We start from the raw sequence: 27,486 nt of genomic DNA on the forward strand, positions 1-27,486 counted from the left end.
TCTCGGTATTTCTGCATATTAGAAAAAGGTAACTAATTACACTTAACTTTCACTTACCGGGCATGTTCTCATCTACCATTAGTGGAAAGCATTGCTAATTTTTAAAGCAATTTGCATTTTTCCTAGCTATACAAAAACCGAGCGCTTTTAATACAAGTATGTCTTCAGCAGAGTTAGAAAGGTCAACGAATCGTTAACAAGTAGGTAATGTAGTTATGTGGGGATTCACTAGCCTGCATCCCACCACTTTTGCCTTCAGCCTAAGGACTGAGATTGGTGGTTGAAGAGGGAAGTATAACTTTTACGGACTAAGAAAAAAATTACTTTAAAATTTTATCTGCTCTTATACAGATACAAACCTTTCATAATTTGAATAAGAGACTTACCTAACGGTGGGAGGCGGTCTCCTAGATCCAGACTGGAAGGTTATTTTCCTCCCTGGGCATGACATCCTTTAAGGTCCCATATGGGAGCAAGGAAGGCAACTTCAATAACTGTCTGGCACTCATGCGCAACGATAAAGAAATACTAGTGCATACAGTATTCTTATCTCTGAGAATTGTATAGAGGTACATAGTCCGGCATGGGGACCAGTGTTTAGGTGACCCATGAATATGGTCATGTTGACCCAGGGAACATGGCCAGGTGTCTCTCTCTCTCCTTTTAATAACCAAGAGACACCAAGGTGAGCCTCAGCCCTTCAACCACATGACTGCCAATGTACATGCACAGTCAAATAAGGTCTAAGTCACCTACCACCCCACAAGGTGGACATTCAGAACAGTCTCTATATCACGTGAAAAGAGATTGCTCAAAATCTCCTAAAACTTCTTGTGATTGGTCTTTCTGGACTACTACTTCTGGAAAGAAGCATCAGAATTGGAAGAGAAGATAAAGGAGGAGCATAACACTTTCTCTTGTTGCCAACCTTTTTCATAGGTGAGGTATGGGACTTCAGCGACAATGTTTCCAAGGAGGTAGAAACCATAGGGCTTACTGAACAGGAACTGGAACTCTGGGGATATACTCACAGGAACATCATCCTCCGATGTCCGTGATTGATCACACATGGTGGACAGCTCCCCTGCTACCTATATAATAAGTTGTAATGAGAGTGCTTCTCCCTCCACAGGAGGATTGCAAGATCCTTACCCTTGATCGCCTAATAAGTTGGTTTTCGGTCCAGGAATGTTATCATGTTGCAGGTACAAACAACAAACTGTTACACCAATCTCACTTACATCAACCAGCCCAGTGATGAGAAAACTTCTGGGTGAATTGAGAAATAAAAATCGGTATCCTCCTGAGCAAACAATTAGCTTATGATTCCAATCAACCCCGAAGGTACAGCAGATGCATGAGCTTTCTATCGGCTCAAGGAAGTATATGATTGATACCCTTATCACTCTATCGCCGGCTCACAGTCTAACTGACGTCAAGGGTACCTGTTGCCAACGAGCTCCCAATGGAATGGGACACTAAGGGCAAGAAACAATCATGTCACGACAGGAAACAGGAAAACCGAGTGCAACGGCCAACCTTCACTTGGCCTGCGTACCCATGACTGGCTTAGCTGGAGAGTACTGCCACTCCCTCCCAAAGGAAAAGTATGATTGCCAAGTCCCAACAAACAAAGCAAAAGGGCTTCCTATAAAACCATCCCTTTCATTATCATCTCCCTCAAAAAGGCCAACGAAGAGAAAGTGGAGGGAGAAAGGTTAGTAGAAGAGTAAGAGCAAATGCAACATTCCCTTTGCCAATGGAAAACCATGACACTAGAAATCCAGAAAGTCCACACTCAGGGGCACATTACGGTAAGCATGCTAAGCAGACAAAGACTATCACAATCAGGCAGGAAGGTACGAGCGAGCACACGGGTAGCATCAAGTAACTCCCTCCCACAGAAGGGAAATTACTAAAGGAGCTGAGTTACTGTCCTTGAAAGTTCATTGTCTCCCAGAATGCATGTGTCATTTTTTTTAAATCAAGTTACTTTTTACGATCAACTCTTTACAGAAAGGGAGGATCCTTCAAGGCTCTGTCAATGCATGTGTCACTTTTTAAAATCAAGGTACTTTTTCTGATCAACTCTCAACAGTCTCAAACCAGTGAAACCACAGAATAACTACTGGATCTGAAATGCTACAGAGTAAAATATTTCTTATGAATAATTTTGCATAACTAAAAGAATGTATACATCATGAGACAAATGATCTTTTCAGGATTGGAATTGCGTACACTCCCGCACTCCATGTAGGTACACAACACACATAGGTAAGAATTTTGTATCCTTGTAAAAAAACAAAATTTTTCCATACCCCATGATTACCATTGATACATTTCCGCCACTCAGCGGAAATGCTTACAAACACCATCCCAAGCTAAATAGGAAAGAGAAAGTGACATGATACAGTCGGGCAACCAGGCAAATTCTTTGACCTCCCTCCTACTACCTATTGTACTTACCTTGTTAACAATTCAACATCAACTGCAGCTTTGCTAAAGACCTACTCTTATTTAAAGGACAAATGATGTGTATCAGCATAGGAACAAACTACAGTATCATTTATTACAGTTTTTCATCACATAAGTGTTATAAGTACTGTATACTATAATAAAAATAGTTTTTTTGAGATGAAATATTCTTTAATCATATAAAAAGATGATTCTCCTACTTTACCTTATCTTTTCCATGACCCTGGCGAGCTAAAACGTCGTACTTTACTTTTCCTTTTTCATCCAACTGTACAGCTAAAGCATTAGATGTGGACCCTCCTGCACCACCACCTCCTCCACCTCCACCTCCTTTACCCATCCCTATTGGGTATTGTGCAACTTGACACTCAGGAAATGCCCCTCCATCACTAAAATCCTGCAATATAATTAATACTGTTAATCACAGTTAATCATTTTTAGAGGTAAACAAAGTATCAAGTCTTAAATGGAAAGAAAGTATCATGAGTTATCAACTGTGACGACTATCAAAATCTCACTTTATTATTTTCTGGCTTCAAAGACAATTTCAATATTTACCAAGTGAATAATTAAATTAGGGTAACATTAGCAATATACTGTAAATATACAGAGTCAAATACATATGTAAATTTATAATGGCTAATTCCAATGTTTGAGTATACTGTATAGAGATTTATCGAAATGGTATACTGTACTGTACTGTACTAGATACAATTCCTAAACAACACAATTTACTTCTACTTAAGCAATACTTTGCCCTTAAATTGGAAATATTCAAGCTTGAAAAAAAATGACCAATTTAGAAATAATTTGTATTTTTCCTAGCTACGAAATCCGAGTTCTTAAAAGAGTATTTATTTCGGCTAAGCTGAAACTAATCTTTGAAGCTTTTGTGAGGTGTAAATACACTCCGCTAGTTAGTAGGGGGGGGGGAGACCTTGCCACCCCACTCACACCAGCACTAGTGACTGACCGTCACTTTGCAATAGTGGCAAGGCTTCTCAGGGGTAGGTATTGGCGGGACCAATATCTGTAGAGAGCTTCACGTTTATATAGCTAGGAAGAATACAAATTATTTCCAAATTTGTTATTTCTTCCAGTTCAACAAACAAACCTTCCGCTCTTTATGTAGGAGACTCGCCTCCAGATAAGTGGAAGTCCTAAAACCAACTGGTGGGAAGACTGTCCCAGGATGCCCCTCGTTATCCTTATAGGATGACAGCCTTGGCAATCAGCGCTAGATGTAGAATTTAACAATATGACTAGACTGAATAAGCATAAAATTGGAGCTAAGCTCCTCACTTAACCTAGACATTTCCCGACTCCACCTGGCATGGAGGACAGGAACATAAAATATATACTGTACTGTATATACAGTACATATCTTGTCTACCCTGCAGTTAGACGAGGTCAGCTCGCACAGTTCCTCGGATGAAGTGCCCCAAGAGAGGGGAGGATGAAATAGGAAGTGGTCACTCACTCACACATTCAACTTAACCTTATTCGTGGGTAACGTTTGACCTCGATCAACTGCTACTTACCCTAGGAGCTGAGGTGTTTTAGACCACATTTTGAGCAACCACTACAGGACCTACTTAGAATGTCTAGGCTCCTGTGGGTTATGTCTTGCAGGTAGTGGGCACTGAACATTGTTTGAAGTTTCCTCGCGCCCGCTTGCAATGCTTGCTTCACAGCGAAAAACTTACGGAATGTCAGGAATGTACTTACACCCCTGACATTGTGTGCAAGGGAACGTCGATCAGAAGATGAGAGGTCAGATGGAAAGGCCTTCTGGATCACCTATCTGATCAAGGAAGAAACTGAGTTCTTCATGACATTCCTTTTGGTTTTCCCCGTGATTACAAAGAGCCTCATGATCTGAGGAAGGGCTCTTGCTATTCTTTCTAAGTATTTCCTCATTGCCATCACAGGGCTGAGTACCAGTTGATCAGGATAATTTTTTACAGATCAGAGACTCAATCCAGAAGGGCCTGAATCTAAGATCCCCTACAGCCGGACTTTGAGTCTTGGCTACAAATTCAGGGAGGAAACAAGTGTTACTTGGAACCATCCCTTAAATGGGCTACGTTGTAGGAGAGACCCTGCTGCACCTGACTATCTTGGCAGAGGCCAGGAGCTAAAATGAAGGCCGTTTTCAGAATCAAGTCTCGGCCCGAGGCTTGATGAAGAGGCTCATTAGGGGCTCCTTTCAGGAAACGTAAGACCCTGACATCGTTCCAAGGAGGCTGTCTGACTTCCAACTGTGGGCAGGTGTGGTCAAAGTTCTGTATGAGGAGAGACAATTTCATCAAGGAGGAAACATTAACTTTGTTGAGCTTGAAGATGAGGCTTAAGGCCAAGTAATAGCCTTTGACCACCAATAATTAACAGAGTTTTTCCTCCCTGAAGTACAATAAGAACTCTGCTATTGTTGATCTAGAGGCACTGAGTTGAGCGATACCCCCTTCCTCGATACCAACCAGAAATGACGGACCACTTCGCCTGATACACTGCGACAGATGACTCTTGGAGGTATCCTGCCATATGCTTAACAACTGGCTTCAGAAGCCTCTCTTTTCACAGCAGCGACGGTATAACTCAATGTAAAAGCTTCACTTGTGGTTGTCTGAGTAGATCAGGACTTGGAGGGAGCTCCCTCGGAGCCTGTGTGTGCTGATGTATAAGGTCTGGTAACTATTCTGATTCTTACGACAGTAGAGCTATGAGGGCCATCGTTAAATCTTGCGATGCCCTGACCTTGTTCAATGGCCTCCTTACTAGGCAGAAGGTAAGCGGGGACGCATAGGCGTCCATTCTGTCCCACAGATGTTGAAAAGCGTCCTGCCAGAACACCCAGGGACCTGGTACTGGTGAGCAGTACACCAGAAGCTAACGGTTTAGGGGTGTCGCAAACAGGTTAATTGTCGGCGAATCTCACAAAGTCAAAACTTTTTGGCTATCTGTTGTTCCAAGGACCATTCGGAGCCAACTTTCTCAGATTGTCCGCCAGCATGTTCTTTCCAAGGATGAAATGGGCTGATAGGGCTACTGAGTTGTCTTCCCTCCATCTAATGATTTCCACAGCCAGCTGGCATACAGTAAGTGCTGTGAAATGGTACCTCCGTGTTTGTTTATGTGAGAGACCACCATAGTGTTGTCGCTTATCAACACTACAGTGTGCCCTGAAAGGAGCCGATGGAAATGCTTGAGGGCCAGATAGGCTGCCCTCATTTCCAGGTTTACGTGGCATTGCCTTTCAGATTCGGACCAAAGTCCGGATGCTGTAAGGTGCGATAGATGAGCCGCCCACCCTTCTTTTGATGCATCTGTGAAGAGTAACAAATCTGGGGGAGGAGAGGGAAGGTCTCCTCCCTTGAGCAAGTTGGTATCTGACACCCACCAGCTCAGGTCTCTCTTCTGCTCGAACCCTACCGGCACGAGAGTGCTCAGTGTGTATTTGTGCTGAACCCAAAAGGTCTTTAACTGCCACTGTAGAGACTGAATGCGGAGACGGCCGTATGGCACTAACTTCTCTAGATAGATTAGGTGCCCCAGCAGCTTTTGCCATTGATGTGCTGACAATTTGTCTAGGGAGAGAAAACTCCATGCTGTCTCTGTCTCTTTATTCGATCCTCAGACGGAAAGACCTTGCCTAGTGTAGTCTTGACCAAAGATGGAACTGTTGGAGGATGATCGGTCGACCCTGAGAAAGCCTGGACAGGGTCCTGGAACCAGGGAGTATCCCTCAAGAAGGAGACTTCCCAATTGAACCCCACAAGCCTGTTTCCTTGGCTTCAGTGGAGTGCTAAGGAAAAGGGAGAGCACGGGAGGATGTTGCCTCGTGTCCTTTCTTGTGATTAACTTCAAGGAAATGGGTTCCATCCACATGTCTGACTGAGAGATAGGCCTGTAAAGGAAAAGCTACCTTCTCTTGCAAAGTATACCGAGCACAGAAAGCATTGGTGAGATGATGGCTGGTAAGGTGTGCTGGCTTGCGGACCTCTTCCAGTTTGTCCTGCCTGGCGCACGTGCTAGTGAGGCGAGAGCTGGAAAAGCATGCTGGCTCAAGTGCTTTTCTCAACTCTTACAGGTAACTGATATGCCTGTGCACGCTTGCGAGGGGAGTGTGCGCGTTCACGGGGCGAGAGCTTATATAGCATGCTGGCATGCGCCTATCTCAGTTCGCCCCACTGAGACGTAGTCCACCTTTGTGCATCTGTACCCCTGTGCGTGCTCGTAGGGTAGAACTCACTTTTATTCTAGACAATGCTTCTTAGTTGTGCGAATCTTGATGGAAAGACTCGCCCAAGAGAACACTAGGCGTAGCAGAAGTGAGGCACGCACCCTCGTCCGCTATATTTTCGATAACGTGCTACCTCGCAAAGGAATCTGATATAGGGTCAGAGTGTGAACGTAACAATGTCTCTCCGATTACAAAGACTGACCGAGGTTTGGTCCTGTAAAGTATCCACCCCTACCATCAAAATAACAGGCGACCTAGATCACATGCAGTCCTCTGTCAGGCGAAAGAGCTAGCCCACCCAATTAGCCAGTGCTCGGTGAATGGGTGCGCAACACTTCCTCACAAGAATCATGCCTGGCCTCATGCCCAAGTAGAATAGACCATAGTACCCTCATACGACCTGTCTCCTGCAGAAGCCTGATGGGTAACGTTATGCAGTTCTACAGGAGGAGGCATTTGCTCGTAAAATGCTATTAAGGCTGCGGGAGCAACTTAACTGTGAAGAAAAAAAATGAAAATTCTTCCCTTCCGATTTATTGGAAAATGGGATGGACTCTGGGCTACCTAGTCAAACAATTACCCAGTAGGATAGCCAACAATTCTCAGAGATTGTGACTGTTGCTCCTCTCCTTATGGGTTAGCAAGTTTCACTGAGTGGAACAAGAAACCTTGACTCTCGAGAGAGAGGTTAATACTCATCGGTTACTTCCGAAGGGCCGAGAAATTTCCTAGCAGTAGACATCTCAAGTTGAATAATGTCATGACATGTAACCAGTTGCATACAACTACTATGTAGGGTGGGAATTGCCTCCAATCTACTAACGTTGACCTTGTAAGTATGCTTACGGATCAGTGATTCCAGGGTAGCCAATATTCCCTAGAAGATGTTATTATAGCCAATCTCTTTAGTGATCGCTGTCGGGCAAGAGACCGGTCAAAAAAGACTGATTGCACGCAACTACATCCAAAAGGTAAGACTGAGATGTATCTTCAATCTATTGTTGGACAGATAATGTATGCATAAGTCTATCTAGAAACTAGTTCTGTAATACAAACCAGGGAGGCGGGACGAACATAATACTGTAGTTGTGTCCAGAACTCGGTTGGAGAAAGTTGATAAATGTTTGCAATCGAGACCACCTCCTTCCTATGAATGACAAAAATATCTATTTCTTTGCTTCCGATCGGCAAAACTGGCATAGGTAGGTAAGAAAAAGGACTCTTTATCAAGCTTTAGGACAGTTGCTTTTAATCGTAAACCAGTCAGACGCTAGCGCTGGTGTGAGCAGGGTGGCTAGACTACCCCGCTAACTAGAGGAGGGTAGTTACACCTCATAAAAGCTTTAACGACTATTTCAGGTTTGTATGTTGCATTGAAACAAACAGCATTTCAATAAAACATGAAAAATTTTGAAGGTAATCTATATTTTTTCTAACTATAAAAACTTCGAGTTCTTTACTTATACATACATATACCAAGGCACTTCCCCCAATTTTGGGGGGTAGCTGACATCAACAAATAAAACAAAACAAAAAGGGGACCTCTACTCTCTACGTTCCTCCCAGCCTGACAAGGGACTCAACCGAGTTCAGCTGGTACTGCTAGAGTAGAATAACATCGAAGGCTGGAGTACGCCAGTTAAACGTTTTTAAGAGGTAAGAAAAATTGGCAGGGTAGTCACCCTGTTGGCTGCTGGGTGGCAACCACCACCCTTTCAGCTCACTCTAACCAAGCAGCTGGGACTTATCGGGGGTGGTGATGGTGGAAAATTCACTGTGCCGAACTTGAAGCGACACTATATTGCTAATGTAGCAGTAATAAGTTTTCTTGGTTTATCACCTTTCACCTTGTAAGAAAAGTTGGGAACAGACTCAAGGATGTCTGAAAGGCCCTGTAACTGATAACAAGTGAGCTTACCAGTCTCAGATCAAGTCCAGCTGGTGAAGAGTTACCGATGCTGTACCCCAAGAGATGGAAAGATAGAAAGGAAAAGGCCAGTCACTCTTCACTTTCATCCCAGACTAAAATGTAACTTCAGCCATCAATCTGCAGATACTGATCCTGTTAAGGAGTCAAGGAAGCTAGACCACCTGCTGAACAGCTACTACAGAACCTAGTGTAAAGGTGTCCATGGTCCTACGAGTCACATCCCTCAGGTATTGGACTGTGAATGCGGTTTGTCTTCCAAAACCATTCCCTAAGAACCTGTGACACAAAGAAGTTTTTCTTACAGGCCAAGGAGGCAGCAATGACTCTGATGTCGTGGGTCGTGACTTGAGAATTCGCTGCTGAGAAATGCATGGAACAGGAAATAACTTCCCTTACCCAAAAGGAAATGGTGTTTGTTATCTTTTTGGTTTTCTCTGTGCTTATGAACAGGTTCTACAGGCAAGGTCAGGTAAAAGCTGATCAGGCTCATCAGTTACCTTTTGAAAACTAGACACCTGAAAAGAAGGGAACCTTCGATCCGATAAAGTACGATTCTAGGTTTTAGCAATAAACTCAGGGACGAAACCTAGAGACTTCCCTGTCCCCCTTGAATGGGTGATGTCAAGGTGAGAAGGAACACCATCTTTAGGGTAAGATCCCTATCCAACACGCGCCTGAGAGGTTCGTATGGGTCCCTCTTCAAAGAATTTAGAAATTCTGATGACATTACAAGTTGGAGGGCTAAACTCGACTGGAGAGCAAGACTGCCCAAAAGCTTTGTATGAGTAAAGACATGAAGGTACCACAAGACAGCTTTCGGGACTAGGAAAAGTACACATCGGACTACCAAACCCACACACAATCTGAAAAAAAAAAAAAATTATATTAACGCAAGTCAAAGTAGGAGAGAGCGACAGTGTGTCTGTTCTCTACCGAGCCAAAAACCAAAGTAGCTGTTCAGCCCAAGTGTGTGAGTGAGCGGGTTAGCTGTGCTACTCCCACCCCCAAACTAGCAGGTGGGGTAGTTATCCCTCACTAAAATTATCATGGCTCCTATTTCAGCTTTGCCAAAAGTAATACTGTATACCTATAAATAGTGAAGTGTTTGTATTTGTGCAGGAACAATAAATGATTAAAGATTAAAGAGTGAAGCTTTATAAAATGTTTAAATTGTGTAATTAGGGTGAGCAAATATTAGAAATTAGCAATTTGAGAATCTTCTTCCTCTTTGAGAATGTAGATTTTAATTTCTTATCCAAAGAGTTACCAATGTGCTTAACTTTTCCCAATTGTACATCAAAAATACTTTTAATTCATCAACTTTAACCATATCTACAGATTATCAGATACATATGAGAACAATGGGTATATTTATTCATTACCTCTTGAGATCGTGGTATCCATCCTTTCCTGTGGCCATAAGGAGGAGCTGCACGAGAGGCTGTGACCAAAGCCTGCTGCTGCAATTGTGCTTGCTGATTACGTCGCCGCCGGTCCTCACTTTCACGGTCCCAAATGGGAGCACTGACCGGTGGCAGTATACTGTGAAATTAAAGGATAAATTTTATCAACCTTATAAATATTGTATAAGGAAAATCTTTGATAAATATGACAAATTTTGAAATAATTTGTATTTTTCTCTAATACCTGTACAAACCTGTAGTTATTTATATGGATATTCTTTCGGCAAAGCTGGAAGATAGCCTTTAGACTTTCAATGCGAGGTGGCAACCCTACCTACCCAACTGTAGTATGTCGGTAAATGGTGGCTGGGGGGTACCCAGCCGCCTATAGCTACGTCACTTTTGATTGCAGGCAGGACTTATCAGGGGACAAGTGATGGCGGGACAATTTATATAAATAACTACAGGTTTGTATTAGTTAGGGAGGGAAAAATACAAATTATTTCCAAATTTGTCATTTATTCCTACACTAACAAACCTTATGTTATTTATAAGGATGACTCACCCTTAGGTGGGTGGTAAGTCCGACTACTGGCCTAGTCATTGACCTGGGGTTTCCTTGTACTGTACAGTATTAAGACTGCATCAGAGGAGAACCTTGCCACCTCGCTAACAAATACAAAGTGAGTATGATAGCGACCTGAGCAACCTATGTGGTTGTGAGATAGCAAATGAATGTCTAAGTAAGAATATTCAGAGTTTAAATAGGAATATTGCACATGTATATAGACGTTTCCCAATACTTACCTCGTGGGAAGCATTGGGGACGTGTACAAATATATAATAATAACAAACTATACTAGGTTACACGAGGGAAATGGTTATCACCTGCAAAGGTTGAAGCCAACTTGCAGAGGGACCCATGGCACTGTTACCCAAGAGAGGAGAAACTGAAGAAAGGAAAAGAGCCAGACATACTTTCATTCATCCAAGACTTAATCTGGGTAACCAATGCCCTCAACCATCTGCTACCTGTCCAATAAGGAGCCCGAGATACTCTTAAACCACTTGTGCATCCACCACAGGACCGATAGAGAACGTATCAAGTGTCCTGTGGGTCACATCTTGAAGATAGTGGTGAAGGTCGTTTATTGCCTCCACACGCCTCCTTGTAACACTTGCAATACAGAAAAATTGCGTTCGAATGCCAGGGACGTACTGATGCCCCCTGACATCAAAAGCTCTAGGTCTTTGAACTGGAGGAGGATCAGGATTTAGAGCAGTCTACAACTTTGTAAATCCTTGAAAAAATGGTGTTCTTGGTGACACCCTCTTCATTCTACCTGAGCTAACAAATAGGGCTGACAGCTAAGGCTAAGTTGCTGCAGTATGTTCAAGATATCTCAAACTCTCCACTGGGCAGCATAACAATTTAGGATCATTGGTTATAGAACGAAGGCCAGAATCTAGGATCCAGTCATTCTAATGAACTCAGGGACGAAGCTGTGTGTCACCTTCCCCCATCCTCTTGAATGGTCGATGTTGTATGAGAGACCATGAAGTTTACTAACTTTCTTTGCCGAGGCTAAACCGAGTAGGAATGCCGTCTTCAAACTGAGGTTATGGTCTGTTGCATGGCATAATGGTTCGTAAAGAGGGCCTTTAAAGGACCTCAAAACGCGAACCACGTTCCAAGGGGGAGGTCTTATCTCCAACTGGGGGCAAATGATCTCATAACTACTTATGAGAAAAGAAAGCTCCAACGAAGAGGAAAGATCTACTCTATTCAATCTAAAGGCTAGGTTTAAGGCTGAGCAATAGCCTTTCACCACCGAGACCAAAAATAATTTTTCCTCTCGAAGGTATACAAGAAACTCCACTTATTGGAATAGTGGCTTCAAGGGGAGAGATACCTCTTCCATGACACCAACCAAAGAAGACTGTCACTTTGTCTAGTATACTGAGGGAGAGAATTTGCATAAGTATCTAGACATCCTTTTCGTAACAACCTCTCTGAGAGAGGCGACACTGGATAGTCTCCATGCGTGAAGCCAAAGAGGAATATGTTTACGTGTGGTTGTTTGAGTAGATCTGGTCGTGGAGGTAGTTCTCTTGGGAGATCTACGATGAGTTACAGAAGGTCCGGGAACCATTCTGCATGCTGCCAAAGCGAGGGTTATCATTAAGTTGTTGGATGCTCTGGTCTTGTTGAGCATTTTTCTTATCAAATAGAATGGGGGGAAAGGTATACATGTCGATGTTGTCCCACCGTTGCTGGAATGCATCTTGCCGAGGGTCCAAGGCTGGGGAGTAGTACAATAGGAGCCTGAAGTTTAAGGATGTCGCGAACAGGCCCACAGTCGGGGAAACCCACAAAGTCAGGACTTTGTTAGCTATCAGAGGATTCAAAGACCATTCGGAGTCCACTATCTGAATCGCCCTGCTCAAGTTGTCAACGAGCTCATTCCTCTTGCCTGGAATGAAGTGAGCTGATAGGGACATCAAATGTTTTTCTACCCATCATACAATCTCCACTGCAAGATGGCATAGGGGCTGTGAAAAGGTACTGCCTTAATTGTTTATGAAAGCCATCACCATAGTATTGTCGCGCATCAACACTACAGAGTGACCCGCCAGCAACTGATGGAGAGCTAGAGGGGCTGATTTATGTGCTGGTATCTTTCTAACTCGTAACAAAGGCCTGAGACCGTGTGATGCAGCAAATGGGCCCCCCATCCTTTTTTTGATGAGTGTGTAGAGAAGTTCTCCTCTGCCACCCACCAGATGTCCGGGGAGCCGGGGTGTTGGTTCCACATGGACTTTAGCTGTCACTGCAGGGATCTTATCCTGAGGCCGCCGTTGGGAACAAGACAAATCAGGGAGGTCATATGGCCAAGGAGGCACAACCACTGTCAGGCTGGAAGATTTTCCTGTCTGAGGAAGGGTCTTGCCACTTCTCTCAGCCTGTCTGTTGCCTGATGAAAAGACTTTTTGAAGGAGGGTGTCTATAACTACAGTACAGTATACCGAAATAAACCAGTCTCTGAGATGGAAGCTGTGATGACTCCTTGAGATTTATCAAATCCCTGGACCCTGACAAAACTTGAGAAGCATTTTCCGGTAATGAAGATGGGTCAAATCCGAGTCTGCTAGAATCCGCTAGTCATCCATGTATCTTAAAGAGACAAATGCTGGTCTTGTGAGCACAATATGACCCTAGGGCAAACACCCTGGTAAAGACCTGGGGTGCTGTTGCGAGACCGAAGCAGAGAACTTTGAACTGGTAATGTTTGTTCTCGTGTATGAATCTGAGATACCTCCTTGAAGACGGATGGACTGGGATCTGGAACTATGCGTCTTGGAGAACCAATGTGCACATGAAGTCCTTTGGTCTTACTGTCTGGATGACCGTGTCTGCCTTCTCCGTCTCTGCCAGAGGCGTCGCAGGCATCCTCCCACTGGTGGACTGATGAGAGGACTGGCCTTCATAGTGGGAGTGGCCACCCCCTCTACCACCTCTCTCCTATGAAAGGCTTGCCTCCTTTCTGCTCTTTAGCTTGAAAAGGCCGCTTAGACATCTTTGTAGGTCCAGAGGACCTAGATGTTGAGAGATTCGAAGTGCTAGGCTGATCCCTCCCATAGGGCTGAGAAGTCATAAGCCTTTGGAGAGAATCCTTGGAGGATTAGAGGATAGTCTCCACCTATCAGCTGGTCTCTCTACCTGCAGGGGGTTGAATAGAGAGAATCCCTCTAGAATTTCTAAGGCAAGTGACCTTCAATTTCGGCACTTGCCAGTGGAATCTCCCAATCACGGTATCCCTTCCCTTTAGGATTGCATTTGCCCACAGGTTAACCATGTGGTGCGAAAGGAACTTCAAAGTGCGGATACCCGACAAAAGGAAAGACTCCAGTGAATGCCTTGTAAACTCTAGATAGGTCCTTGGAGTGCAAAATGTGGCCTAATGACCCCAACTATAGGTCGAACCATTAAGCAGTCTGCATGGCGTACTTTGCGCCACTCTATGTTGAGGAGCTCAGATGGCTAAAAGGAAGCCTCAATAAAAAAAAGTCTCTGTACTGAAAGACCCCTAGTACAGTAAGGGGATTCTACTGAGGAGTCGAGAATCAGGTTAGGAAGGGGCTCGTTCTCGATCTCATAGTTCTTCCTTTGCAGGTTGAAAGGAATTGGGTGAGCCCTAGATGAGGAGTCTGCTCTCAGAGAACTGGAAGCACCTGCTATCTGAGTGATAGCCTTCCTTCTGGCTGTCAATCTCTTCAACCAGGGCAAGACTGCACTGGTCTTAATGGGTCTCTGGGTACCAAATAGTTGATAAAGGACCATTTCTTTGCCTTCCTGGGGAGTGGTACCAGGATCCGACAGTTTTTTTACAGTCCTCATACAGGCCAGGGCTTGCCAGAAAGCATGTTGCAACTCCTTACGCTCAGCCTTGGAGTGGAACTTAGGACTTGCTGCCTTAAAGAGATATTCCTCGTCAGTATTCATAAACTCATCTACCTCCAAGCTCTCATCCATAAGATTATGGGGTAGGTCGAAGTCGTCAGCTGGGTCATGAGAGGGACCCACCTCAGAGGATCTATCTAACTCCAGCCTCCGAATTTCCCTCACTCTCACATTTTTTGGAACAGTTTTAGTCTTTCGACTCTCTACGGGGAGGGAAGTGGTTTTCCAGAACGGAAAGTCTGGAAAGAGCCTGCGGTTCCTTCGGATCACGAGACTAAGGAACAGAGGATTGTTCTTCCACGAGTGGTTAGGAAACTGGTTGCTGGTCCGAAGGAACAATCTCGACAAGTTGAGACTGAAATGGTCGAATAGAGATCTCCCGAGGTGAGCCAAGATCCCTGCTCGTACGAGGTTGGATCAGGTCATGACATTTCCTCCTCCTCTTTTGCCTAGTGGTAAGCCTGTACCCTGGGCGACTCGGTGTCAGAGGTGAGTGCCTTGACTGCAATCGTGAGCGTCTAGCTTGTGAAAGCGAGTGTCCAGATCGTGATCTAGAGTATCCAGCCTGTGATCGTGATGACCTGCAGTCTCTTATTGCGATTGCTTAGCTCTAGATTGCGAGCGCTTAGCTTTAGATTGTGAATGCCTTTGTGAAGAAAAACGCCGAGAGCGTGATGATGTGCGATCTCTGTGATGATCCTCGGATTGTCACGAAAGACGTCCTGAGGGTGATCGTCCCTGTGGACGAGAAGGTGGTGTGTCTCGTCCAGCTGATCGACGAGCAGTTGGAACACTGGTCACTTGAAGATCATCACTCATAACATCTGTAGCAGGCGAGAGGTGCGCACATGAGCTGGAACATTTCCTGTGGGGAGAAACAAAAGGCTGCGGGTTACGTGACGACAAAGTCTAAGGATGGTGAGAGGACTCGTCGTCAGCAGGAGGCCGTTGGAGGGGCAAGCGAAAGCGTTGACCTTGTCCATGTATGGAAGGGCCAGGAGAGGGTGAAAGACTTTGTAGGTGTTGAAGCGGCTGGCGAAGGGTCTCTCCGAGCATTACGCTGAAGGAATTGCAGCAGTGCTTCCTTTGAAGGGGGAGCAGAAACCCCCCAAAGACTACAACATTTCTGCAAGAGAAAATGGCTCCCCGGCAGCTAGAGGCAAAAGTGCTCCTCTAGGGGAAACAACAACTCCCCTCAGTACCCCCTAGGCTGCCAAGGAGTTAAGCAGTCTGTGCTCTTACTCAATCGGCCCTCAGAGGAAGGCTAGCAAGGAGCAGCTTCATTGAGAGACCCAGGAGTGTGTGAACAAGACACCTGAGATCTTTTCGCCCCAGAAGAGGACCCTGGGGGAGAAAGATCTCTCTTTTGTTTCTTCTTCCAGTGATGCCCAAATTTCTCCCACTGGGAGACAGGCCACTCCTTATATTCGTCGCAGGGCAAACCCTGCTTGCAGCGTCGGCCCCTGCAGGTCGGGCACATACAGTGTGGGTCGGTATAGTCACCCGATGACATGAAGGTGCTGCAAGGGCGACCCTCACAAAGAGAGAACACAGTTACACACGCAAAAGAAAAAGGAGGAACGTAAAGCATTGTCTGTAAGGTTAAGTCTTGAGAAGGAGAGAGGGGAGAAGTCTATTCTCTATCAACCAAAAGAAAAAAGTGACGTAGCTCACTAAGCTTTGAATAGATATAGGCGGCTGGGTAGCCACTAGCCACACCCTACTGACCAACTACAGAGGGTAAGTAGGGTTGTCACCTTGCATTGAAAGTCTAATGGCTACCTTCCAGCTTCACTGAAAGAATATCCATAAAAATAATGTAAGGTGTTGTTAGTGTACAAACAAACAATTTTAAAAAATTGTTTGTATTTTTCCTAGCTATTCAAACAAGTGTCATTTACAGAGGTTTACTCCATTGTTGCTTTTCCACGACTAGCATCTTAAAGGAATAGAGTATACAAATTTAAAGGGATGAATACACACTTAACAAGGGGCGAGTTGTAGCTTCACACTACATTCTCTATTCGAACATAGACTTGGCTTCCAGTTCCCATTTTCAGGCTAAATATATCGAACATTCCTAACCTAACCTTCATTATTAACAAGATAAATAAAAAAAGAACTATTTTCATATTGAACATTTTAATATATAAAACAAATAAGAGAGACGTTTTGTATGAAAAACAGGACATTTATTATTTTCAAACAAGTATTTGGGGTATATGTATGATAGTGGCCTCCTGCACGTATGACTACGGCTAACTTAGAATACGTTAGCCCCCATTAGGTAAGTAGGTAAGGACAAGGCTTGTAGGTTAAGCTAGTTGATGTCCATTTTTAATCCACAGGGAAAGAGCTGACCGCTGATATACAAAGGCTCCAAGTATTTGTGACATGAACCTCCTATGTCTTTTACTGAACTACCAGGTGGAAGGAGGCTCCTGTGACTTGTGCCAAGATGACTAAAGGAGCAAAACGGGAATTTTTTATTATTTCGTTAATAGAGGTTTCCACCAGTAGTATATGGGATTACAAATACTGTATTTGCATAGATCTATTCAATTATACAAGTTCCAATGACCTAACCAATATTGCACTGTTCTATAACGAATCCGGGGTGAATGTAGTTTTTAGGGACAGGGCGATATCTTTCTTATTAATAGCCAAATCGTTTTTCATTATGGGGAAGATATTCTTTACTATGATCCAGCATACCATAATATGATGTTATTTTATCTTTTTGAATACAGTAATATCATAATTTACCTTTACCACGGCAATATTTTCTAAGTTCAGCACAGTCCGAACGCAAGTCACGGCTAGCTCCTGCTTAGTTTCCAACTTTCCCGATAGATAGAGCCCGTGTCATCCCAGTCTAAGAATCGTTCGTTTTTACAATTTAATACTGTCCCATCAATCTACATTTTTACACCTTTCGTTAAGTTTGTAGTTTTTAGGGACACGTCGTTTATACAGTGAACCCTCGCTACTTCGCGGTTCGACCATCGCGGATTCACCACTTCGCGGATTTTTTCCATAACCCATATATATACAGTAATATATATATATATGTATGCATGTATTTATGTATATATGTAGGTATGTATATGTGTATACATATAAAAATATATATATATATATATATATATATATATATATATATATATATACATATATATATACACACACACACACACATATATATATATATATATATATATATATATATATATATATATCTAAAGTAGGAAGATGTGATGTAGTTCTAAGGGAAAAGTATGGGAAATATGTCTGGGTAATAAGCAAAGCTCTACCTCCAGTTTGTTTCTACATTATGATCAGAGTTAAATGTAAACAAAACATTGGTTGCCATTTTTTATCGTGCTTTTTAGCATGTTTAGGAAATGCATGATATAAAATCACCTTTAATATTTGTGCCTGTTTTAGTTTAGGGTACTGTAGTACATGCATTAAGTGTTCTGTACATTAAAGGGTAGTTTGTTAACAGTACTACGTACAAGGGAAGGTTTTAAAAGTCTGAATATACATGTTGAATAAATAGGTAAATATGGTGTCACTACTTCGCGGATTTTCACCTATCGCGGCCGCGACTGGAACCTATCTACCGCGATAAACGAGGGTTCACTGTAGTGACATTTGATACTGCTATGATAATTATCATGAATTGTTAGGTTAGGGAAAGGTCGTTACATTGCGTTGTCCGCTGAAGCCACGGCCAAGTTACTCGATCGTAAAATTTCCTCCAAGCATTGTTTCCTGCCTGACTATAATAACAACCGTTGGGCAGCGCTCTGATCGCCTATCAGCTGGTGGCGCAAGCTTGAATAGTTATCGATGTTCGGACTTATGTTTTCGCTAATTCCAACAATCTTCATTTTTAACCTCTTGTTAAGATTGTTATTTCGTTGGGACACGTCCTGAAATTATGCCGAATACTAATTTGTTATATATACAACCAAAGGTTAGGTTATCCAACATCTAGTTATGATATTTCGGTAGATAAAACCAGTGTCAAACAAACCGACCGAACTAACCCTTTCATTGGCCGCGTGATTTCAAATTTTAATCCCCCCCACATGACCCGAGATTGACCTGGAGTCGACCCTTTCCAACTCTAACCGCCTTAATGGATAGACGTGTTGCGTATAGTTACTCTTTGAACGATGTTGTTGAGTTTATCACTCATATTGATCAAATTGATTCGTTGAAGACAATAAGGTATTTACACCTATGGGACTTTACTCAAGTTACCCCCGAAATTTTCATTATTTATTTCGAGAAGGGCTCTTAGGTGATTCTATGGGTCCATGTGAGAAGTGTAAAATTGGTGATGTTGCCCTTATGCATGATGCCCGTAATGTGCACAATGGCCACAATGGAGGTGTAGGAACCGCCAGTGTTGTCGAAAGTTCACCCCGGAAGAGGTTGAAGGCGCAAGAACCCGAGGATTTTGGTTTTAGCGACATCGAATATTAAGGTAAGCCTGAGTAACTTTTTTATTATGACAATGTGGTTAAGATATAATTATGAGTGCTACTGTAAGGACACCGATCCCTTCGTCGTCCAGAAAATTGACAAACTACTTATTTATTTAAATTCTCTCTTCGCCACACTGTGGTGTCCTATGTATATATATTCCGCTCTACCAGAGCTACATTTTGATATATGTATCGTTTCATGACATGTTTTTGTTAACCCATAATTCATATATTTGTAAGTGTAAGAAAACACATATATTTTGGCGGGCACTTCAATCTGACTTGGCGCCAATGTAATCCTACGTTTCCGTCCGCATTCAAATAAAGTATCAGTTGATCTTGGTGACGCTTGTCTCACTGTCCTTACAACTGGTGACCCCGGAGTTGAAAGTAGCATCAGCGGTTTTGGCTTTGCCATTAACGGACTTATTACGGCCGTGCTACCTTCTACATACTCCGTTACCTTAGGCAAGAACCTGCCTTTGGTTCTCCCACACTTCGGTGAACGTAAGGCAGTAGGATGAGCTTAACCGACATATCAACCTCTCACCTCTTCGCCGACTCGTCGTCTGGCCACGATGTAGGAAGCAACACGCCCATCGCACCCAACGGCCTCGCCTCCACGCTCAAAGTCAAACTACCGCCCTTTTCTCAACACAACACCGCTTCCTGGTTCCTGAGAGCGGACGTACTCTTCCGCGTCGCTAGACTCAGCGACTCCTGCGCCAAGGCTGACATCGTTCTCACCTCCATACCTGAAGAAGTATTCGACAAGATCTCCCCATGGCTCGACGCCCAGGCCGGCCAAGTTTCATACGACGACCTGAGAACGAAACTCATCGGTATCTACTCCCTCTCCGTCTCAGCAAGGGCACAGAAAGTACTGGACCTCGCCGGCAAGCCCATGGGTGACACCTCTCCTGTCGAGGCGTGGGACGAGCTAACCGGCCTGCTCATGCTCCCCAAAACAGACAGCAACGGCCGACGACGTGAGATTAGCTTATCTCGCGAGATCTTTCTTCGACGCCTACCACAGGACGTACGGGCCCAATTGACAGACGCCGACACGCTCCCGATGAACGAACTCCTGTCGAAGGCTCAGAAGCTCCACGAGGCCTCCAAAGCATCTCGCCTCGGAGCATCATCGTCAACACCGCCTCCGTTCTCCTCCTTCAGCAGCTGCTCTTCCATAGACTCCTCGGCAATGGCCCTCGAGGACGACGAGATCAACATTCTATCAAGAAAGAAACCACCGCAACCGACGCGACCAAACCCTAGGCCTAACCCAGCATGGTGCTTCTACCACCAACAGTTCGGCAGTGACGCCAAGAAATGTAGAGCACCATGCAGTTTCCCTAGAAGACGACGCCAGAAGCATCCACCTGCCACCATCGCGGCCGCAGTTAACCATAACAAGATTGGTTTCTGTATCCTCGATACCATTTCCAACCGTAGACTCATGGTGGACACCGGCGCAATGCAGTCAACGTTCCCTCCTTCGAAGTCCGACCTAGACCGTGGTCCCGACAAAAACGCTCCCTCACTCATCGCCGCCAACGGATCTCCCATACGGTGCTATGGAATCAAGACCCTCAAGATATCTATCATGGGCCGTTCGTATTCTTGGCCCTTCGCTATCGCAGACGTCAATCGCCCCCTCCTCGGTGCGGATTTCCTCGCCCACCATGGACTCCTCGTCGATGTCGCTAACAGACGTCTCATCGACACGGGGACCTGCCAGTCTCGCGCCCTAGAACATGGCCCTGCAACAATGTCCGTATCCGCCGTAACAACGCACCCCTACGCCGACCTCCTACGAGAGTTTCCCGAGGTTTTCAAGCCCGAGCTCCGACACTCGCCAGGTTCCCCGTCCAAGCATGGCATCTACCACCACATCACAACGACAGGACCTCCCACTCACGCCAAATTCCGCCGCCTCCCACCTCAGAAACTGAAGGATGCCAAACGCGCCTTCGAGGACATGGAACGCATGGGTATCTGTAAGAAAGCATCGAGCCCCTGGGCATCACCCCTGCACATGGTTAAAAAGCCGGACGGGTCTTGGAGACCTTGCGGCGACTACAGGCGCCTCAACCTCATCACAACGCCCGATCACTACCCACTGCCCAACATGCAGGACCTAACGAACGCGTTGCACGGCGCAAGGTTTTTTACCAAGATGGACCTTCTCAAGTCTTACTTCCAGGTCCCCGTATTCCCGGAAGATATCCCGAAAACTGCCATTGTAACGCCGTTCGGATCCTACACCTTCGCATACTCAACCTTCGGTCTACGCAACGCCGGGGCAACCTTCCAACGACTAATGGATAGCATTCTGGGTGACCTACCTTTCTGCGTCTGCTACGTCGACGACATCCTGATATTCTCGAAAACCAAGGAGAAACACAGGGGACACGTCCGCACCGTCCTAAAGCGCCTACAGGAGAACGGCCTAGTCGTACGCTTCGACAAATGTACGTTCGGTGCGGAGGGAGTGGATTTCCTTGGTCACCGTGTATCCTCGCGCGGGGTAAAACCCATGACAACCAAAGTCGACGCCATCAGGAAGTTCCCAATACCTACGACCATTCGCCAACTTCAGGAGTTCTTGGGAATGGTCAATTACTACAGGCGCTTCATCCCCAACATCGCACAAACCCTGTCACCCCTCGACGACGTCCTGAAAGGAAAAGCAAAAAAAACTCGAGTGGGGCTTGCCCCAGCAACAGGCATTCGCTCGGACGAAGGATGCCCTTGCGAATGCCACCACCCTGGCTCATTTCGACGACAACGCGCCCCTGCGACTAACGACCGACGCCAGCAACGTCACCTGCGGGGCTGTGCTTGAGCAACTCGTCGATGGTTCTCCTCGACCGCTGGCATTCTTCAGAAAGAAATTGAAACCCGCCGAAACAAGATACAGCACCTTCGATAGGGAACTCCTCGCCGTCCGCCACTTCAGGCACATCTTGGAGGGTACCCCCTACACGATTGCAACGGATCATCAACCCCTCGTCCACGCCTTCATGAAATCAACGGACGCATGGTCATCCCGACAACAACGTCATCTCGCATCAATCGCCGAATTCGGGTGCACCATACGTTACGTCCCAGGAAAGAAAAACCCCGTCGCGGACGCCCTTTCAAGGATTGAAATTGACGCGATCCACCTGGGAATCGACTACGCCAATCTCGCAACCGAACAACGCACCGACCGAGAAGCACAGGTTCACCTGACGGAGCCATCCGTGCTCAAGATAAGTGCGGTTCCCCTCGGACCAGCAGGAGTAACTATTCTTTGCGACACCAGCACGGGCCGCCCTCGTCCCTGGGTACCAGCCTCCTGCAGAAGGAAAATATTCGATATCATCCACGGACTTTCGCACCCCTCAGGACGCACCACCGCTCGCCTTCTGTCTGAAAAGTTTGTCTGGCCAGGGATAAAAAAGGACGCCCGGGAATGGGCGAGGTCATGCATCAACTGCCAGTCAAGCAAGGTCAGCCGTCACACCGAATCGGGGGTGGGCGATTTTCCCCAGCCAAAAAGACGTTTCGGACATATACACATCGACGTCGTGGGACCATTGCCCCCTTCTGGATCCGCTCGCTACCTACTTACGATCATCGATTGCTCCACGAGGTGGTTGGAGGCATCGCCGATGACCGAAGCTACGACTCAAGCATGTGCCGATGCCCTCCTGTCAAGCTGGGTGAGCAGGTTTGGCGTTCCTGACGACATCACGACTGACAGAGGCCCCGCTTTCCTCTCAGAAATATGGCTGGCTTTGGCGAACCTGATGGGGACGACGCTCCACAGCACCACGGCATACAACCCCGCGGCAAACGGCATGGTCGAACGAACGCACCGCGCCCTCAAGGCGTCCCTGATGGCGAGCTGCACCGACGGGGACTGGAAATCACGACTTCCTTGGGTACTCCTCGGCCTTCGCACCGCCCCTCGCGCAGACGGCGAACCTTCGCCCTCCGAAAAAGTTTACGGGGAAGCGCTCGCAGTTCCTGGCGAATTCTTTCCCTCATCAACCGACGACACGCAGCTGGATCACCTAAGGGACATCGCCAGGAAGTTCAGGCCGTGTCTCAAAACTTACCAGGACAGAACCAAGCACTTCAAGCCAAAAAGCCTGGATGACTGCGAGTACGTTTTCGTCCGTGTCGACGCTCATCGACAACCACTGACTAGACCTTATCGAGGTCCCTACCGGGTTATTAAAAAGACAACGAAAGCCTTCCTTCTCGACGTCCATGGCCAAGAGGACTGGGTCTCTATAGACCGCGTGAAACCAGCGTTTCTCGAAGGAAGCGACACCGCCTCCGCTGGACCTGGCAGACCCAGAGTCCCGCCACAAAACAAGCCGCCCAACGAAGGAAAAATCATCAAACGACGTCAAGAGGAAGAGATCCTTACACCGACCGCCAGCGCGCCCCTCCGTTCAAAAACAAGAGGAACCCTCTGACGCCCGAAGAGATACGAAGATTGATCATCAGCCCTCTACGCCGCCCGATGTCTTGGGGGGGGAGTACTTGTAAGGACACCGATCCCTTCGTCGTCCAGAAAATCGACAAACTACTTATTTATTTAAATTCTCTCTTCGCCACACTGTGGTGTCCTATGTATATATATTCCGCTCTACCAGAGCTACATTTTGATATATGTATCGTTTCATGACATGTTTTTGTTAACCCATAATTCATATATTTGTAAGTGTAAGAAAACACACATATTTTGGCGGGCACTTCAATCTGACTTGGCGCCAATGTAATCCTACGTTTCCGTCCGCACCTTGTTATGTATTTCCGTGCGCATTCAAATAAAGTATCAGTTGATCTTGGTGACGCTTGTCTCACTGTCCTTACACTACCCATACCAATTTTTGTGAAGGAGAGAGACTTACGAAGGGGTCCAGTGGCTTGCCCCGGGTAGGGGTAGTGACCTGGGAACTACTAGGTTCGGTTAGGTTGGGTTTGTATGTTAGCGACAGTGGTTGGGGGGCCGCAGGGGGGCGTCAGCCCCCCTGGTTAGGTCACGAGGAAGGTATGGACTTGGCTTGTAAGCCAGGTTAGGAGGGGAAATTTGGGTTAGTTGTCCATTTTTCTCCTACGTTTCCGACATCCATGACCAGAGTGGTCCTAGTATGTAGATTGTTGGGACAAGCATTTACAAAACTAGTGAATTTAATATTATTTCATTCCGTGATCATTCCCTTGAAAAAGAGCCGATTGCAGACTTTTTTTACTCAATTTTCGGCCGGTCCAAGAGCTGTACCCATAAACTACAGAGGCTCCACGAATCCTTATTTTCTTCATGGAGAATATTGGTAACTATGCAATTTTATCTAATATTGTATCATAAAACAATATACTTGCATTAGACAATCTGCGTCCGTCTATCTATAAACAACACCTTACCCCAATCTAAAAAGTTTAATTTCCCACTGAGGGCCTCTTAACTATTAAATAGTACAACTTGGAAAATATATATGGTTCATGTATTTGGCGATAATTTATAGTACTGTATCGTGCTACGGTGTTGCCTTTACTAGAAGGCCGAGGTAAAAGTAGAATCATAATACCATAGTCTACCAGACTACCGGTTGCTGTATCACTTTCAGATTGGTCTTGAATTATTTGGTCATAAGGTCGGACCTTGGGGCCTAGAGGACACTCAGGGCCAGATGGAACGGGGGAAATTACGTGGCATTACGTTGAATAAAAACTCGAAATGGGATGGAAGAATGCGGGAAAGGATTACCCATTACGGTATTGAACGATTTATTGAGACTTTCCTTTGGTAATCATTAACCTAAGACTGTCATTGTAAGACACTGATACCGTAAACTAGGTAGGCGTGATTTGGCCAACTGGGCCAGGTAAAAGGCTTAATTCTAACCCAGGAATTGCTTAATTTTCAGTAGGCTACTTTATTGCGGTTGCTTCAAAACTAACTATATTTTCTAACCTAGCCAGGATCTAATTAATTACGACTATGCAATGGTGTTACCATTCATTTTAAATCCCCCGGACACCACTCTAGCTTTAAATTATTAATTAGAAGTGACAAAACAACCAAAAATTGTAGTACATACTCTGAAAGCGACACCATTTTTGTTGATACTGTCCGATCCAAACTTGAAGAATCTTGACATCAAAATAAATTGGAATATTTGAATCAATCCTAAATTTATTACTAGTTATGAATTATTTTTGTATTTCTTAACTCATATGATTTCTATCGTGATTATAACTTGGTAAAATCCAATTGTAAAATGTAAGTAAGTTCATTAACGAATGCGTATTTATTGTGCTACGATGAAGAACTGATTTGTTGGTTCGAATTTCAAGTGGTTGTTTCTATACTAGTTTTATTTTATGTTATGCCACAAAATTGTATCTAAATTTTGTATGGAATTTTTTTGTACAAAAAATTAAACCCAATCGTTAAGGCAACTTTCATTTTTGAAATATGCGAATTTAATTTTTCTCAAAGGAAAGTGTCCTCTTGAACTGGCTACACATGAACACGTAGATATCATACCCTATCCTAACTATTTATTATGAATAAACTACCCTTAAACAGCTAACAGAGATGCAAGTTCTGCGTTTTTTTTATATCCGTTTGCAACGTAGTTTGAACAACTATAATAAACACCCAATAAAAGGAATAGTAAGGTGACTAAATGTAGTTGCTGAACTCTAGTTACACTGTAGACCTACACTATACAATATAGAATGTGATTTATTCAATTAGCATAACGGGTATTTTTACTATATATATATATATATATATATATATATATATATATATATATATATATATATATATATATATGTGTGTGTGTGTGTGTGTGTGTGTGTGTGTGTGTGTGTGTGTGTGTGTGTGTGTTTAGCCTACACAGTACACACAGAGAGATACTACCGCTAGAGAGTTATTAGATCCTTTGAATGGCCAGAGTGCAATTCATTGGATCCCTCTCTCTGGTTACAGCTAATTTTTTCTTTGCCTACACATACAAAATAGTCTGGCCTATTCTTAACACATTCTCGTCTTTCCTCATACACCTGACAACACTGAGATTATCGAACAATTCTTCTTTGCGCAAGGGGTTTATTACTGTACTGTAATTGTTCAGTGACTACTTTCGTCTTAGTAAGGGTAGAAGAGACTCTTTAGCTATAGTAAGCAGCTTTTCTAGGAGGAGTCTGGAGGACACTCCAAAATCAAACCATTGTTCTCTAGTCTTAGGTAGTGCCATAGCCTCTGTATCATGGTCTTCCACTGTCTTTGGTTAGAGTTCTCTTGCTTGAAGGTACACTCGGCCACACTATTCAATTTTTGTTTCTAACTCGTCTCTCTCTCTCTTTTTTTTCTTTTTTTTTTTGAAATGGTGTGTTGGGCAGGCTTAATAGAAGGGCCATGGATGTCTGGGGATTTATCAAGAGGTTGTATTTTCCTTATCTATTTCTTTTCTCTTTGAAACCATCCCTATTGTTCCCCCTTCAGTTGAAGTGGCTATCCTGGAGGGTATTTAGCTTCCATGTTGACCAGTTTTTCCGACTTTTTTTTTTCTATAGTCTATGGGTTTGACCAATCTCTTTATTTATATTTCTGGGCATATTTTTTTATATTATCATTCTTCTTAATATGTTTTTTTTAAGTATGGTGTATCTTTTTTATTACCATTAATTCTTATGCTGTCTAGACACAGCAAAATCCGGGACCAGTACGTCCTAGATTTTGTTAATGTCGTCCACTGTATTGCAATATTCGTGGTTTTCGTGCAACTATTCAAGACCTTACAGTTGCGTCCAGACAGTATGATATTCTTTAGTGCTCAGAAGCTTTGGTTTCTAATGTGAGGCACTCTCTTGAGCCTCTTATAAGTGGTTTTAAGAAGCCAATAATGTTGAAACGTGATGCCATCCCTAAGGCCAGGGGAATGGTGGTGTATATCAGGAATGAGTACTCCACTTCTCATAAGTCCTGCTATGAATGTGGATGCCATGAGATTCAGGTAATAAAAGTTTGTGGCAGGCATAACAACTTTTATTTGTGTTCAATCTACCGGAATCCTGACATGAATGATTCTATCTTTGATTGTCTTCTCGCTATTATAGAAGAAGACGATAGAAAGGCCTCTTGTCTTTGTTGGTGATTTCAATGCTCACCATAGGGAGTGGTTAAATTATGTTTCTCCTATCGATCGCTATGGCTTAAGCTTTATATTATGCCTCTGAATCAGGCTGTCAGCAAATCACAAGTAAAGCTACTCACAGGTCTGGTAACTGTTTGAACCTCGTATACTCGTAGACTCCCCTTGCGTTATAACAAGTAAGGATGGTTCTCCAATCATGTCTTGATTTCATTAGTATTGAAGACTGAGCAGCCTGTCCCTGATGTATCATACTCATGTAAGCTTTATATGAAATCTCAAGCAAACTAGAATGGGATTTTGAGT

The 27,486-nt window shown here is 44.5% G+C and overlaps 1 protein-coding gene across 1 annotated transcript in view; it reads right to left on the reverse strand.

The window, feature by feature from the left end:
* Nucleotides 1-25,272, reverse strand: part of Bx42 (Puff-specific protein Bx42) — a 57,745-nt gene extending 32,473 nt beyond the window's left edge. Inside the window, exons 1-3 of the mRNA XM_068378604.1 lie at nt 25,117-25,272; nt 10,031-10,190; nt 2,681-2,872 (exon numbers count right to left, since the gene is read on the reverse strand). Of these exons, the coding sequence (XP_068234705.1) occupies nt 2,681-2,872; nt 10,031-10,190; nt 25,117-25,133 (369 nt within the window). The 5' untranslated portion in view covers nt 25,134-25,272. The remainder of the gene's footprint in view (nt 1-2,680; nt 2,873-10,030; nt 10,191-25,116) is intronic.
* Nucleotides 25,273-27,486: the final 2,214 nt, after the last annotated feature.

The sequence above is a fragment of the Palaemon carinicauda genome, chromosome 8 (assembly GCF_036898095.1).
Source record: "Palaemon carinicauda isolate YSFRI2023 chromosome 8, ASM3689809v2, whole genome shotgun sequence".
NCBI classification, from domain to species: Eukaryota; Metazoa; Arthropoda; class Malacostraca; order Decapoda; family Palaemonidae; genus Palaemon; species Palaemon carinicauda.